Source organism: Myxocyprinus asiaticus, chromosome 24 (assembly GCF_019703515.2).
Source record: "Myxocyprinus asiaticus isolate MX2 ecotype Aquarium Trade chromosome 24, UBuf_Myxa_2, whole genome shotgun sequence".
Taxonomy (NCBI): domain Eukaryota; kingdom Metazoa; phylum Chordata; class Actinopteri; order Cypriniformes; family Catostomidae; genus Myxocyprinus; species Myxocyprinus asiaticus.
Window position 1 is genome coordinate 12,785,033 of NC_059367.1, and position 17,646 is coordinate 12,802,678.

Genomic DNA, 17,646 nt, shown 5'->3' on the forward strand with positions numbered 1-17,646 from the left:
TGAACCACGGGCACAAACACTCCTTAGTGAATCACACCATTAACCACAGCTGGTTTGCATCATCAGTGATCACATTTGTACTATTTCCATTTTGTAATTTCACAATTGAATCAAAAGGCTGGGGGAAAAAAAACTCACAACCAATGACAGTCAAGATTCCAGTAAACTGGAACAATAATCTGATTGGTTTGTATTAGATCAAGCCAAAGGAAACCACTTGTGTGGCATCCCTTCTCTCCTATGATATTAATTTGTCAGCAGCTCCATGTTAAAATGGATGGTGTCCAGTAGAAACATCTTCTCTTGTCATAAATACAAAGAGTTCATGAGCTTTTTTGATGATGCCATGATTTGATAGAAATCACCCACCCATGAAAGTAAAAAATTCAATTTGAATAGGAAGACATATGCGTGTTCATATATTCTTTATATAATGCATATCAACCTAAATCTAATACAGCATCAAACTTAAAAAGGAAAAAAAGGAGAAAAATAAACAAATGCAGTTGAGATTAAAACCAAATATGATCAATTTGGGTGTCATGAAGAAGCCATGGCTCTGAGTGATGAAGGGCTGTCCAGGGCTACGCTGAGAATCAGGGACTCTTGGTGAGTGTTGGGGATAGGAAATGGTCCAGCGTTCTCCAGGAAATGTCTCTTTGTTTGACTATTTATTTGTTGTTTATTTTTTTATTGATATTCTTTCATTTCAACACAAAACATGTCTAAAAAAGCAGCCATAGTGAGAAGCCCTTGTCTGTGAGGCTGGCTGTTTTAGACTTCCACACATTTGCATGATTTGTTTTTCTTCTCTTTTCGGTTATCTTACGTTTGGGTGGACAAAAAACATTACACTGCAGTTATGTGAGTGAGTGTTTATCCATGTGCTAGTGAAGGCCTCAGTGTGCATAAAATGTACACTCAGCATTCAGATACACTGCAACATGTGTGATAGTGTGTGTGGGTGTGTGTCTGGTCGCTGTGGACATCATGCTAAAAGTTCTTTGCTTATTCTTTTTCACGCTCATCCTGGATGGGTTCTACTCTTTAGCCTCCAGGAAAAGGGTCTCCTGAGGAAAGAGTTTGGCCTCCACCAGATTCCATGCTGGGTCTAACTGCGTTATCTGGGGAGAGACAAAGAAATAGACCACCGACCATTAACACTCTGATACAAGAATATTTATAATAATAAAAATAATAAAAAAAATAAATAAATGTACAGAATGTAATGTAAAAATTATAAAAACAATTTTATCAAATTTTATTCTTCTGAAATCATGACACTGATCGTGATTAATTTTGCCAGTCATAGTTTTTAACAGCAATAAAAAAATTAAAAAAAATCTTTAAAATATTATTTAAAAATGTATTATTACTGTACTCATCTTACTTTCCTTGCAACCTACATGCTTTCAAAGGATCCCTCACAAGAGAATCGTCATATTTTGGGATCCCAAAATATTTTCAAAACATTTTTGAAAACCCCCGACTTAGTGCATCACCATATTCGTTGCCATGGTGAATTTGTGTTATCATATATATATATAAAAAAAAATTAAAAAAAAGTTAGTGAAAAGTAAACTTGAAAATTAATTGCTCAATACAAAAAATCATTGCAATCTATTACAAACTTTCAATTAGTATATAGGAGCCCAGCTCAGACCGTGACCGCTAAACTATGCGATGTGTGGGGTCTGGCCTTCTGATGTCATTGGTTAGCCCTGTAATGTGATAATGTCCCCGTGTGAGGTACGTGTCCTGTTTCCTTTTGAGATAGTTGCTGTTTGTTATCGCAAATGGACCGATCCAAACCCAACACAATAGCTGTGCCACAGCAATGAGGTGAGAACTCAGAACTCATCAGCAAAGAATAAGAGACGAGCTCAACCGCCTAACTTCATTTTCGAAGATCACCACAATCTGAACATCATAGCCACATTTTTTAACAGCAAACTACCTGACGTCCAAAAAATGACATTTGTGATGAACATCATGTCAGAGCCAAGTCTCAGTTTGGGGATTTTGCAGATCATTGCCGAGATGATGAAGAGTGGCGAGGAGTTTACGTAAGCGGCTTGTGATCCTGTGGCGAGAGTGAGAAAAGGAGAGCAGGAGATGATGGCTGCATTGTAGTGAGCTAATAGCAGAGTGTTCTCTTGTTACATGGGGCCTTTGCTCACACCTGGGTGTCCACACACTGCACAGCTACAGCGCTCAGCACAGGGGCTTAACTGCAGCCTGGTGACAGGGCTCTGATTAAGACCTATTCTGTGTTCTGAAGACCCCTCCAGGTCTCCATGCTTGTAATTAAAACACAGAGCTGAAAGCAGCTGGGCTGGAAGGTCACGGGGGTCAAAGAATAAAGCTAACATATTGTGGAGTTTCTGTGAGAGCAGGCAAGATTTTACTGGATATTGCAAAGCTGATGAAATAGAAACATTCTAACCAAAATGGTAAATGTGTAACATGTAGGTGAGATCTGTGCTAACTGTCACACTTTTAACTCCAGTGAACATTCTCAGGGTGGGTTTATTTTAGTTATTCAATTGTTTCTGCCCAGGAAAAAAAGATACAGTTCATTGAACTAATATCGGGCATGTTGTCACACTTTATGGGGTAAGTTGTCACAATGGAACCTGCCATTAAACCAGTAGCGTAGGTTTCATTTAAACCTATGCCAGCATGACACAGCCTATTATAGGCTTTTTAGCAGAATTAAAAAAATTAACCTCCTGAGATCTGAGCATGACTGCGGTATGCATTTTCAATTTCCCTTTTTGATTGGTAACTAGTAACTCCTAATAAACATGCAAAAAAACAAACAAACAAAAATAAAAATCTAGAGCAAATACATTGCCTAAAAATTAATGGCAACATATGTGGACAGCGGGACTAAGTTGTGAAATGTAAAATAATGCCAAGCTATAGAAAGTCCTATTTGTTTTGTATCCATTTTTTATGACGTTTCCAGGAGTGTTGGTTATTCATGTTTTTGAGATGTTACAGACATCTGAAATTAGCATAATTAATTCTGTACATTATAAATTCTGAATCTATGTAGCAATTACCATTGGCCCATGTCTGCCAAACATGTTGAGTGGTTCAAACATCATCTGCAGCCTGAAACTGATCTTTTGTTTGGATTTTAGGAGTGAATGCACTTAGCTGCATAGAGAGCTATAGGATGCTCCCTTGATCCCTTGCTCCCTATTTAGTGAATGACTTAATCTCTAGTGTGCTATCTGTCTGCACTGGTCTCAGAATAGTTCAAAATGCACCCTATTTTCATCCTAACTCCATAAAAAGCAACTCTGAAAGCAACATTTTTCAGCATTTAGTAAAATACACATTAGTGTACATTGTGTTTATCAGCATGGAGTTTCACGATAAATTGCTGAAATTTTAAAAATGGCATATCGGATGAAATTATAATCTTTTGAGTCAAACAGACATCAGTGTAAAAGCTTAATTAGGTTTCTTAGCAGATGTAGTTTTGTTGGCGTTTCTCCCAAAAGACAAACGCCACTGTGCCATATTGTTTGGTCACATGACTCTGTGTTGAAAGTTTAACCCTTTACTGACAGCACAGAGTCTCCTGAACTGAGATCAGTTGGTTTAAATTAATTTAAATTATGCGCTGCGTATAGCGAAGCCAAAATACAACGTACACGCATGTGTATGTGGGGTCGCACGAGGTTAAACAATTCTGAAGCACAAAACGATTCATAAAACAACAAAAACGGACAAGGTAACGTCCAAAAATATCAAATTGTTTTGGCCAACAAATATTGCACCTGATTAATTGTATAAATGTATGATATTTAAAACATGTGACAAGCTGCCTATCATGAAAAATAACTTTGTCTTAAGAACACATTTAAACATTTTGCTAAAAATCTGCTTTCATAATACATTTGAACCTATGCGCTTTGATTATGTTTGCTTGTTTACCCAAGAGCATATAATACAAATCTGATGAAAGAGAAAATTAACTTTGGAGGGTCATTTTTTCTAATTTAAGAGGGTTTGAAATAAGTGTTTCAAATCAACATACAAAACCTCTGCTAGAGAAAACACACATTTACACAATTGGACTTCTGACTCCAAATGTTATCATTACTGAGATATTGCCTTTGTGACAACCTCCCCCTGTGACAACTAGCCCCGGTCTCCCCATATGTCTATATTGTTTATATTCGTCCATTGCTTAAAAATCGTCCATTACTTAAAAATCATGACATTGATGTAGCTATTTGGAACATATTTTAAAACAACTCCAAAGACAAATTAGTGTGTTCCTATTCTGGGCTGGGTTGCAAGAAACCCTTTTAAGTTAAGAAAAACTCCAAAAAAAAAAACAAAAAAAAAAACTCAAAAAAAACAAAAAAAAAGTAACAATATACTTAAAATTATAACTAAGGGTTTTCTTAATTTAAGGAGTTTTTTGCAACTGGGTCCCTAGATATTCCTCGGGTCCCTCCTTCAATACAAGTCTATGCAATTATTTCACTCAATTTATTGTTCTCCATGCGAAAATCCAATCAATCCAGTCTGATCGCTTGTAAAAAATAATAACCCACCTCTGTCGTTCATGCTCTGGATGGAAATTAATACTTAAGCGCATGCTGAAAATGTATTAATTTTAGAAAAAAATCACTAATGCCTAACCATAAAAATGAGCAAGAACCACTAATAATCACCACTAATGATAACAATTCATTGGCAGTTAGTGTTCCATCAAACCTCAATATAAAGGACGATTTAGACAAATTTAGAACTCAAACATTTTATTTTTATTTTTTTTACTGGAGAATATACTGTAGGTGCTTTAACAAAAGCTTCACATCTCTTATAAACCCCCATAGACTTCCACTGTAAGGGCGTTACTGTACACTCATTCATCTTTTGTGGTTCTAAACTGAGGGTTGAAATAATTTGTAATACACAGAATGCATTTAACCTGGAATATTTTTCTAAAAAGAAATATGATGATGCAAAAACACTAACTGTAAAATAAACCACATTATACATGTAAAGATGAAATATTCTAAGGTAAAGGCCTCATTGGGACACAGCTGGGCATGAAGCACTATACACACAGTTCAAGGTGAAAGCTTAGTATTGCACTTGGTGAAAGCACTTGGGCGTCTCAGATGGGAGGGTGGGGTGGTAGGGAGGACCGTTATCACACCCATTTCAGCACATTAGCTCTGTTGCCCCAAACCTCATTTTAGCGTGTCACTTGTGCCTTTTGTTTTTGAGCCTGACCTGAGGCCACAGGAGGGGGGTCGTACTAGAGAGAGAGTAAAACACATCGTTTCCACCGTGGGGGCACAACCATCTTTTAAAGGAGAGCTTACAAAAAACTTAAAATGGAAATTAAACCGAAAGCCTGCGATAACACCCCAGCATCAGGTAGAAGCAAATGAGGTTTTTAGGGTGACGCAGGTGTGTGGTTGTGTTTGTGTTGATGACTGTTCTCTTTTGAAGGGGAAGGAGAGAAACAAGGTGGCACTCTTATGGCAGGAGACAGATGCCATGGGTGATTGTTTACATTGTTATCCAATTAACAGACCATAAGAGGAGAAGCATCTGTCAACAAACAAAGCTGTTGTTTTTCTGCTCTCTCCTTGTCTTTCGCTCTTTTTCCCTCTCTCACTCCCTCCCTCTTTTCCCAGCACTTGTTAGTCTCTTCAGAACCTTCTGTTTGGCCCTCCTGAATTAAATTAGACTTCTCTGAACAACACAGAGTGCTTTCTAACACCTTTTCAGCTGACACACAAACACACACTCAGAGTCATGAAATTAAAGCTTGATTAACCCACCCACCCCACTGACAACCTTAACCTTTCTGTCTAATGGAAGTTGTTAAAATCAGATGAATTCAAACGTGCCCGAATTGTGTGATCTCCACTGATGAATAATACGTTCTCCAATGGTCAAAGTAAACAGAAGAAGAAAAGAGATCATTTGAGAGGTGTGGAGACTCATATCGCCATAATCCTGAGAAGGTTTATTAAAGCAGAAGAAGTGGCCGTGTGACGGAGGAGAGGGCTGGGTGGCTGTTTTCTTTGGGCCTTGATGATGTTGATGGCAGGTAATCCAGTTAAACCTTTAACACACTCATCTTCAACGGCCCCACACAGTCACCAAACAAACACAGGACAACCGCCCAGATGACCAGAGGAAAAGGGGCAAAAGAAAGAGATATAAGCTCAAGCTCTCCAAAAGTAAAGTGCTACTCGACTTCTGGGCCTGGTGACCGTGCCAACTACTAAACAGAATCAATGCAAAATTGCCTCATGAAGACTAGTTTTAAAAAATTACGACCAGGCAAAAAAGTTTCAAATGCAGTAAAAATAAAAGCCTAATGAGTGATCTCCAAACAAAATCAAATATTGTTTATAATGAAAAACATCAGCACCTGCAAATGGAATGCGTCAATCATGTTTTAGTTTAATCAAGTTTAGCAGGTGCTTTAGAAACTCAGAGTTGCACTAAAGGCTTCTTATGTTTGCAAGTTAAATTATTGAACTTGATATCAGAGTATCCCAGTTCTAATAAACATTTTTGTCTGCTTATACTGTAAATTTTTATTATTTTTACTATTTATTACTTTAGTTAATTACTTTTATTTGAGTTACTCTTTTAAACACACATTTGGAAACGTTTCCTTTGGGAAAGATACACAAATATTGTGGCACTCATTTTTAAAACAGGTTCCTTGTCATAAAAAATCTGCACAGCTGAATGCAAAATTTATCAGCACTGTTAGTGTAATTACCGTGTTTTCACATGAAATTTGAGCAGTACTTCTGAAACAAAAAGAAAGCAAGAACACAAAAGAAAACTAATTGGCATCATCAACTGTACTGTGTACATTTCGACAAGCAGACTATTTAAAAAAGCCCTCTCCCTCAGGAAGTCAATACTGAAAATAAAAGCATGATGATATGTCTAGTGCACAGTAAAAAGATGATTTACTAGCAGCTGCCGGTTTAGTTTAATTAATTTCATTATTAGTATAATTTAGGATTAACCTGATCAATAACATAGTAAAAACTCATTAAAATGACAATGCAGAGTTTCATCAAAGCAGGTGTATGTTACCAGGCTGAGGCAAAGTAAACCAAGCAAGGGCATTATTATGCTTTAAATATGTGCACGCTTTTACAAAGGTTTGTCTTCTGAATCACGCAGTCAAAACATTTAAAAGTAAATTAGTAATAAGCTCAATGCCAGCCCACCCTGATACGGTCCGCGACTTGTTTAAACTGAACATCTCCACTTCAAAACCCAGACAATTATATACTGCCGTTCATTAGCGTTAATAAAAGGCCCAGCAATAACAATTAAGAGAGAATGAAAATAAAGACCAGACACGAGAGATGTGGTTTTCCAAACAGAAAGAAAAAAGAGAAAAACAAACCAACCACAAAAAAAAAAAAAAAGAACGAAAAAAAATATACAGCTGAAGCAATGCGTTTCTAATGAAGCCATTTAAGGCTCTCCACTATGAATTAAAACCCAATAGCCAGGTCTGTGTTAACACTGTGTTGTGGAGTGTTTATTTGGCCAATTAGGAAAGCGGTGGGAGATCATTATCTGCCTGCAGGAGCAGTGAGGGCGTTAGCATGGTGTTGGAGTAAGACTTTGCTAAGGGCCGTTCTAAGGCAGGGATGAAGGGGTGGGGGGGGGTGGTTGGGGAGCACAAGGGCTTCCACCTCTGGGGAGAAGTCAGTTCTGGCTCCTGCTTGTCTTTAGCATGATCACGAGATGCTAAGGGGGTGGGGGGTCTAAAGGCAAGACGACAACAAAAATGCACAGATAGGCCTCATACTGACGTCAGGGACCTGAAACGACATGACCCGAAATGGCTCTCTATGGACATAGTGATGAATTATACATGCTAAAGTGGATGTGATATTACATTAACTGGTCTGAAAAATGTACCACTTTTGCACAGAAACAGTCCTGGTTCCTCGTCGAGCTGTTCCGTGCATTTCCACTGAAAAAAAGGCAGTTCTAGGCAAAAAAACAAAAAAACAAAAAAAAAAACTGCTCAACACTGACCGCTTAAATCTGCTGGTTAATTATATAAAAAAATAACATGTTAAAAAAAAGTTAACAGACAACAAACTATACTCAGGCTTACTTGAAACCAGTGACAGCACAAGATAAGAATGCGTTGCTTTCAAAAACAGCTGGACGGAGCGCAATTCCGAACGCAGGGATTTCGAGACGTGTTTTTATAAGTTTCAAACTACTTTTCACTTGACACATCAACCTAAAAACACTGTTTATAACACAACGCTACCAAAGTGATACACTCCAAAAGCATCTGTCTGATGCAGGTGTACATTGATGCGTCCATTGAAAATCCCTTATAATAAATTTCTCTCTAACAGATTGACAAATTCAACTGCAAAATGGATCACTGTAGACTGTAGACCAATGTTCAATAATATGGAAATAAACAACATATTGCCTTCCAAAGCCACTATTTTTTTTTTTTGTCTTAATGCATTTTAATGATCTGGATCATTATATTTATAAAATATTTTATATTCAGAATGATTTAAATATAACTTTTTTTTATAATTATTTAAATATCATATTGAATTATTTTTATTTGAGAGCCTTTCTCAGCAGATATATATATATATATATATATATATATATATATATATATATATATTCTTTTTTTTTAATTATTATTATTATTTTTTTTAAATTTTTTTTATTATTATTATTATTTTTTTTTTTACAAATAAGCCATGTGTCATGAAGCCATGAATTGTATTAATTACATATTTACGTAAATAGCTTCTGACAGTTCCATCAACATGATGACTTAAAGACATTGACTAAATTACTTTGGATGGCAAAATATGTTTTGAAAACTCAGAATAAGACTAGTTAAAAAAAAACAAAAAACGTGATTCAACATTTTTTGGTTAGCAGGTTTTGTAGTAACATCATTCGGCTTTCAAGTCAGTGGAAATGTGGGCAGATTCAGAGGCCACATCCACACTAATCCACCGTTTTGTTTTCTAACATTAGCGTCTTCCAAGTATGCGGTAATGGAATGTTTTCGAAACGCTTTGTTTTCAGTGAAGGAAAATACCGTTGTAGTGTGGACGAGAGGTGTAAATGTAGCAAAATCAATGCGTTTTCAAACAAAAACCTATTAGTGTGGATGTGGCCTGAGAGAGGTTTGCAGATCCGCGAACTGGCTCCAGCACCAGCACTATTTCAGTGAAAATGAAGGGGTAATGTAGGAACCCCAGTTGGATAACTTCACAAAAAACAAAACATCGTCAGATGATCGGAGGTCCTCTAAACACTGGTGTGAGTATCTATATGATTGTGCCTTGACATTAATGAGTGTTATGAGTAGAAAGGCAATCCTGAGGCTGGTTTCTAATCCTTCCTCATGCTCTCGTTCAGAAAAGTGCAGGTGCATTGGATCTGTCCATCAAAAGGATGAAAAGAACAAACAGCTCACTGACAAACACAGACCCTCGCAGGCCACAAATGAAACAAAAGCCTTCAGACACTTATTCCATCTCTCTCTCGCTTTAAACTCCTCTCTGTTTAATCACTCTCTTATTGCTGGCAATTATCTTGGTTTTGGATGCGGAGAGCAGAGGAGGAGGAGGGGAGAGAAAGAGAGAGAGAGAGATGAAGTTTAAACATTTGTGCAGAATTACAAATGCAATAGTGCTCATGGTCTAATCCTGTGGGAGGGATAGAGAGAGTCTGTGGCAGAGATGATTTTAATTAGAAGAGGCAGACAGAGAGAGAGAGAAAGGATTAAACTTAGGCACTGTAGTCACAATCACAAACACAGCCTGTTTTTCCTGCTTTCCTTTTCCTGGATATGCTGGATACACTTCACCCTCTACAGAAACATACAACTTGAATCTCTTTTGTTTTCTGAACAGAGACTGTGAATAACTGCAATGCAACGTGTGAAATGGTGTTTGGGTTTGAAAATGTGTTGAAGGAACGTTTGACCATGTATACGAGTGTTTTAAGCAGACACTGAGTGTTTATGTGGGTGCTAAGTGTGTAAGGCATTTTGTGTGTGTGTTTGAGTTTGTTGGGGGCCTTAGCACTGGTCCCCAAAGGGTTTGGATAACATGCTGTCTGGGCAGGCCTGCGCACATCTCTTGATTAATGGAAAGCCCATTTCTGTTTCCATGCTGTTAATTAGTCAAGTCGTTAAGTGTAGTGCTTGTTATCTACCTGCTGCAGAGCACACACAAACCCAGCACTTTTATGACAGAGCTCTCTCATACATGAACAAACACACACGCATACAGAGGAGAGAACTGCTGACTGTATCCGAAGTAGCCAGTGCACCTTTGTGCTTACGAGGACCGCAATTAATATTCCGCAAATTATTAATGCACTTGTGGATAGATGTAAAAAAAATAAATACACAAGAGGAAAAGAAATACTAATGAACCAGGCATGGCTTTTAATTAATGTGCAAGTGTGTGACTTGTACAGTACACACACACACACACACACACGGATTAATATGAGCAACAAAGTTCTGCCACACGCTGGGATTAACTAGCCAATTATACACTCTATTTTTCCTGCTGAGCTGTAACACACACACACTCACTCAAACACACACACACAGTTATTAGTGCACCACAGATGGACAGGAATTAAAAGATATTCACCATCAGTGGGGCTCAACTCTAATATCAGTCATGTTCCAACATGGGGAAAGATGCTCACAGAAAATGTAATAGATAGTAATGGGGGGGGGGGGTTGTTTGTGTGGGGGGTTATGGTCACCAGTAATGCCATTATGATATGTGTGTGTTTCTGTTTAAAGATCAAAATGTCCCAATAATGTAGGAAATCCTGAAATCACCTACATTGTGCGGACCTCCTAACTGTTATCGCACTTAAAATGGCTTAATAAAATGACTAAATTATTTAATTATAAATTGATTTAATTAAAGTTAGGGTAAAGAACATATTGTTAGCTCAGTATAAAACAACAGAAGTCAATGGAAAGTCCTACCAATGACAGAAATACCAATGTACAGTATATGTGTGTGTGTGTTTGTAAACCTAGTGATCCTTTAGAGACAAATTAGCTAAATCTATAAAAGAAAAATATATATATATTTTTGGGTACATCCTCAAAAAGTAGTTAAAATAAATAAAATAAAATAAATAAAAAATACACACACACACACACAAATAATAATAGAAAAAGCAGAAAGTTAAAAAGTGGTTGATAAATAACAGTAATAACAATTTTAAAATAATGTTAATAATAATATTTCTTATTTTTAAAAATGCAATAACATTTCTTTTAGGGTTAGGGTTAATCTGTAGTACTAATAATTAGCATTATTTAAAGAAATCTACAGCAAGTCCCCATTTAGATAGCTGGGTAATCATGTGTGAACTCACATTTCTGCGTGGAAAGGTGGTGAGCAGTTTGAACTCATCGGATGGGTAGCCCTTAGAGGCAACGAAATCGAACAGGACCTGGAGTTTACAGTTGCCCAGGAATCGCCTTTCCAAAAACTCGCCACTAGGCGTCCGGATACGCAGCTTGCTGATTGGCTCTCCATCGTCCTCTTTGGGCTCTGGTGGCAGTGTCTGCTCCAATGAGAGACGGATAGCCTGTGGAGGGGGCATTACACAAAATGTCAAGGGTAAAACAATAGGCATGTATCTCATTAATCATGTACAGTTTACAACAGTTCTGTTTTGAATTCAGAGATTTATAGGTCATTAAAAATTAAAATGACCATAAAAACATGTTGTTATTGTACATTTTATTATACCACATTATACTGTGGGGATCAAGAGTCTGAGTCCACATAAAAAAATCAGGGATTTAAAATTCAATTTAAATTGGAAATACACAAATAAATATAATGACATAAAATGAATGAGAAAGTCAATTTTGTGATATTGACCATACTAACACCTTTATATGAAAGGTCAGATTTCCTTGCTTCCACTGAAGCACACAACATGCTCTTTCTCCACAGACTTTTATAAAAATAAAAGGAAAACATACCAAATGCTAAGAAATTCTGAAAATAAACTTTTCATTTCAACTTACCTTCCAACTGTTATGCTAATAATATTTGTAATAAAAAAAATAAAAAAAACAAAAAAACATTTTTAAATTAGAAAAAAGCAAAATAGCAGCTTTAACAAGTGGACTTTTATGCCCCAGTATATATTTATATAGATCTTAAGAGTACGCTTAAAACGCAGCTCTCAAGTTGTGTGTCATGGTCCTAAATTTAGCACTCCATCACAGCTTGAACGTTACTGGAAGAGCAAAAATATTTTCATTTTACACGTCATAGAAATATCACACTGTAATTTTCTCCTCGGGTCGGAGGGGGAAAACATAAAAGCGATGGATGGGGGGAAACAGCGAGAAGACACATACACAGATAAAGAGAACAAGAGCGAAACTGAGAAAGAGAGAGAGGTGAGGGAATAGCATCTCCAATGACATGGAGCACGACCTGCTGTTCCTCTGGGCTTTTCAACTCCAGCTTGTTGTTCCTGTTGTGACACTGGGCAGCATATGCTGTGACAAAACACGCAGGCTTTATTTACACACCATAATGCAATTATATTTCATCAAAGTGTACAACAGTAGCTCATTAGCAGCAGGTGGCTTGTGTGAGCGCGTGCCGGCCCCACTCCCTTAGGTAGGAGCCGCGTGTAAAAAGCTCTCTGGGGGCCGAACAGCGTCTCTCTCCAACTCTTGCTCGGGATGTATGTGTGTATGTATGTGTCTGTGTGTTTCCAGGTCCCTGCACACAAAGGGCACTAAGGAGCATCCTTTTCACTGTGCTAAACAAATAGTGTGCGAGTGTGTAGCACCTGACGGGAGAGAATAATGACATCACCACTCCCCGTCTTCCTTTCATCCTCTCTCTGTGTCACAAAAGAGTCCAAATCACAGAAGACAATTCCCCTCTCTCCTCTTCTATACATTTCTGCTGTTTGTTTCCCTCCAGTGGTCCTATTGTCACTGCGACCCCACTGAGGTGCTGTGGTTTGGGTATGTGCAAGTGTGCTTGGATAGACTCCAGGTGGAGAGCATCTTACTGCCTTGTTTACACACACACACACACACACACACACACACACACACACACACACACACGTTGGTGCAGCTATCATTACGAGGACTCTCCACAGACATAATGATTTTTATACTGTACGAACTATAGATTCTATCCCCTAACCCTAAACTTAACCCTCACAAAAAACTTTCTGCATTTTTACATTTTCAATAAAACATCGTTTAGTATGTTTTTTTAAGCGATTTAAATTATGGGGACACTAGAAATGTCCTCATGAACCACATTTATAGCATAATATCCTTGTAATTACCAGTGTGTAACCTTAAAAAAAGTCCTCGTAAACCACTTAAACCTGCCCACCCACCCACACACACACACACACACACACAATGTCGTAGAAATAATGCATTGGTAACATTGGAAATGAATGCCACATCCACACAGATACACACACACAAACACCAAACTGTAACAGCTGGTTCCAAAAACACGCCTCTAGTATCTTTTATCTCTTAACCTGGTGTCATTCAAACTTGAGGAGACACAGAAATTAATTTATGATTTGCCATGTGCAACTAATCTTTCCTCTATGCTCTTAAAGAGCAAGTGAGGTTAATTACAATTGTGTGTAACCCAACACACTCTGATTGTTATTGCCTCTATGACATCACAAAGATGTTTCAATGTTTTCACTCTTTTTAAGGCACAATTTTCCAAGACATTTCCAGGACTTTTACGAGTCCAACCGGTGTAATATTTAAGCAAAAACACACAAGAAGTCATGATGTATATTGTGATTATTAGATAGTTATTTTATCTGAATTCCGTATTCAACAGTTTAATGACATTTTATCAAAAGGATGTCTATTCAAATGAATTCATTAAAACTTTAATCAAATGAAAATAGAATTACTCAAAAATGTTTTACATAACACCGAATTATTTTTACAGTAATAAAAAAAACAGTAGAAATCTATCTATCTATCTATCTATCTATCTATATATATATATTTTTTTTTTTGCCTTTTTGTCCCATTTTATGTGTCAATCTAAATCAAACTTTAATTTAGCGTTTCTGTGTGTTTTTGACTGCAGTTTCTCACCTCCGGATAAGCAGTTTGCTGCATGGCCCAGTGATATTATTAAAACCCAAAAAGCTGTGTTTTAATTAAATACATACTGATGAGCCAAAACATTATGACCACCAGCCTAATATGCTGTTGGTCCTCCGTAGGCCGCCAAAACAGCACCGACCTGCCTAGGCATGGACTCTACAAGACCCCTGAAGTTGTCCTGTGGTATCTGCACCAAGACATTAGCAGCAGATCCTTCAAGTCCTGTAAGTTGCAAGGTGGAGCCGTCGTGGATCGGACTTGTTGATCCAACACATTCCACAGATGCTCAATCGGACTGAGATTATGTTGTTACGCTGATGCTGTTTCACAACATGCAGAAGCCAGCAGTGACAAAATGATAAAAAAAATTTAAAAATGTATTTGACACCTATTCAGAGTCCCCAACGTTACCATATTTTTGTACAGGTAAAAAAACAAAACAAAAAAAAACTTTGTGACAGTCGCTACAGGTTTATTATATTAAAATATTTTCCAGGACAAATAATTATTTTCCAAGACATTTAGGTATTTTTTTAAAATCATTTTTCATGACTTTTCCAAGACTGGAAAACTGAATTGCAAAATTCCAGGTTTTTCAGGATGCATGGGAACCCTGTGTTTGTTATGTCTTATGTCAAGACTAAAAGAGATAGTTCACCCAAAAATAAAAATTCCGTCATCATTTACTCACCCTCATTCAAACCCATCTTAATAATGTGTGGAACCACAAAAGGAAGTCATATGGGTTTGGAAAAACTTCAGGTTGAATAAATGATGCCAGATTTTTCATGTTTGGGTGAACTATCCCTTTAAAAGGTAGCCAAAACACCTCTTATATCTTTCATCTCTACTTGGTGTCATTCAACCTTGAATAGACAAAAAAAAAATGATGTGAGATATTTGCATCTAATCTTTCTCCTAAGCACTTGAAGAGCAAGTAAGGTTAATTACAATTGTGTGTAACCCCTAACTGTTTGATTGCTACGACATCATAGAGATGTTTGTTATGTCATAACAACAAACTAAACAAACTAAACGGGCGATCTCTGCAGCAGAGATTAGGAATCGGTGAGATGTCACCCGTTTCACAGCTTGGAAATTCACGTCCAAAGGCGTGACTCCATCATCATAAAAGCATGAAAAAGAGACGTTTCACAGAGGAGCATGGGGGGAAAAAAAAACAAATAACTGTCAGTTGGAGTTTAGTGCAGGTGATTTTATCAGTATGTGTGTGTGTGTGTGTTTTCTTCGAGCGTGTAAAGGGCCTCAGCTCCCCTTGGCTTCATTACAGACAGCAGGTGAACAATTTTAAATCCTGCTCTCATTAAAATACAAGATTGCTGCTGAGTTAACAGCACCCACACACACTCACACGCAGACACACAAAGCTGAAAACAGATCTGACACAATTACTTCGTCTGAAGGCCATCTTTGTGTTTACCTCTCCACAATATGCCTTATATTAAAAGCTTTGTCCACAACAAGCATTAAATGAAGATAAAGTGAGCTATTGTAGGGTATCGTTTGTTTGAAGGTCTACACTGTAACCTACACACCAGGTTCTGACATGAATGGAGACGCAAAGACAGAGAGATTGAACTGAACTAATTACAAGCTTTTGTTAAAGCCTGTTTTGCTAAAAGTGACAAAACATCTTATATAGCAGTTTCACCTGAGCAGGCCTGGTAAGTATTTATTGCTGAATAAACAGACAATAATCTGGCACTGGGGAGTGTCCCCTGGGTTATCAGCTTTCCGCTTAAACTAAATGTTTTGAGCTGTGTACTTTGTGTGTGGGTGTTTCTTTGGTGAGCAAAGATCTTATTAAAGGGATAGTTTACTCAAAAATATTTTTTTGATATAATTTACTCACCCTCATGTCGTTACAAACAGTTGTTGGGTGTAATCAAATTACAGAGTAATATATCGCTGTAATCAAATTACTTTTTAGACAAAAAAGTAGTGATAATACATTTAAAATTTTTGTAATCAGATTACATTTACTGACTTTGAATTAATTTAATTTCTTTTAAGTACATTATAGGGTTATGCATATCTCTAATATACATGAATTATTGCCCCATAACAAGTCATTGTGAAAAAGGAATGTGAGGTGCTGTGTATGACTTGTGTGTACCAATGAACAAGAAATATACATTAATATATTGTTTTGAATTTATTGAGCCGATAAGTGTTTTAGAAAGTAACTTAAAAGTAAAGTAATTAGTAATGTGATTATTTTTTCAATGAAGTAATTAGCTATATAATCTGATTACACATTTAGATAAAAAATTAGAAATTTGTAGTGGATTACTATTTTTAAGTAATTTACCCAACATAGGTTACAAACCTGTATGACTTACTTTCCTCCATGAAAAACAAAGACATTTTTCCAAAAATCTTGACACTTCCTGCCATATAATAAAAGTAAAAGTGACTCTGGGCTGTCAAATTCCATAAAGGACAAAAAAATAAACAAAAGCACAGTATAAGTAAACCAACGAGTTTAATGTTATTGGCTTATTCATTATATATATAATTTGCATGCTGAAAACGGGATTAATGATTTGATTTAAAAGTGAATAATGAGTATTCATAATACAAAGTGAGCGTATGTCTTCAGAAGATTTGGAAAATAGTGCATAGTTGTATTGACTACTTTTACTGTGGTCTTATTTGTATTTTATTTTTTGTATTTATTTTTTTCACATTTATGGAGATTGACAGCCTGGAGTCACTATTTGCTTTCATTATATGGCAAAAAGACGCATAAAAAAAAAAAAAAAAAAAAAAAAATATTCTTTAATGTTCCACGAAAGAAAGTCATATGGGTTTGGAGTGATATTAAGGTGAGTAAATAATGACAGAATTTTTGGGTGAACTATTTCTTTAAAGTGTGTGTGTGTGTGGTATTTCTTGGCACACTAAATTAATAAAATAAGTATTACTTTTTGTTTTGTGCAGCAAACTGAGTGCATTAGACCACACCATCTGTAATACATATATTTAAATGTTAACACAGTATTGTACTCTTCACCGGCACTGATCAGCTGATAGGGAAGGGGGATATTTGCTCACTCCTAAGTCTACAGGTGAGACTTAACTTTCCGTGACACTTTTTAATGGAGTCTTTGTGAGAGTGTCAGTGCTGTGACATGCACCTGTCGTTTTGTACAGCTCATATACAGGGAAAACAGATAATAATGCAAACACAGCAAGGTTCCGCAGGCGGATCACAAATATGTATGTGATTTGTCTAACAATGTAAACTGTATGTTTGATGAGTGCGGTTAAGACAGAATGTGAAGCTTTATGACTGACATTGCTATTTGTCGGCTTATGAGGCATGAAATCCCATTTAGGTGACATGTTTGGAATATCCAGAGATGCATTAATGTTAATGTGTGTGAAATTGACAGTTCTAAATATGG

The 17,646-nt window shown here is 36.8% G+C and overlaps 1 protein-coding gene across 2 annotated transcripts in view; it reads right to left on the reverse strand.

Moving 5' to 3' along the window:
- The window catches only part of LOC127415252 (FAS-associated factor 1-like), a 131,519-nt gene that overhangs the window by 1,542 nt on the left and 112,331 nt on the right, over positions 1–17,646 (reverse strand). For both annotated transcript variants that reach the window (XM_051653927.1, XM_051653926.1), the window contains exons 18-19: positions 11,449–11,664; positions 1–1,124 (exon numbers count right to left, since the gene is read on the reverse strand). The exon at positions 1–1,124 is cut by the window's left edge. In XM_051653927.1, the coding sequence (XP_051509887.1) occupies positions 1,041–1,124; positions 11,449–11,664 (300 nt within the window). In that variant the 3' untranslated portion in view covers positions 1–1,040. The remainder of the gene's footprint in view (positions 1,125–11,448; positions 11,665–17,646) is intronic.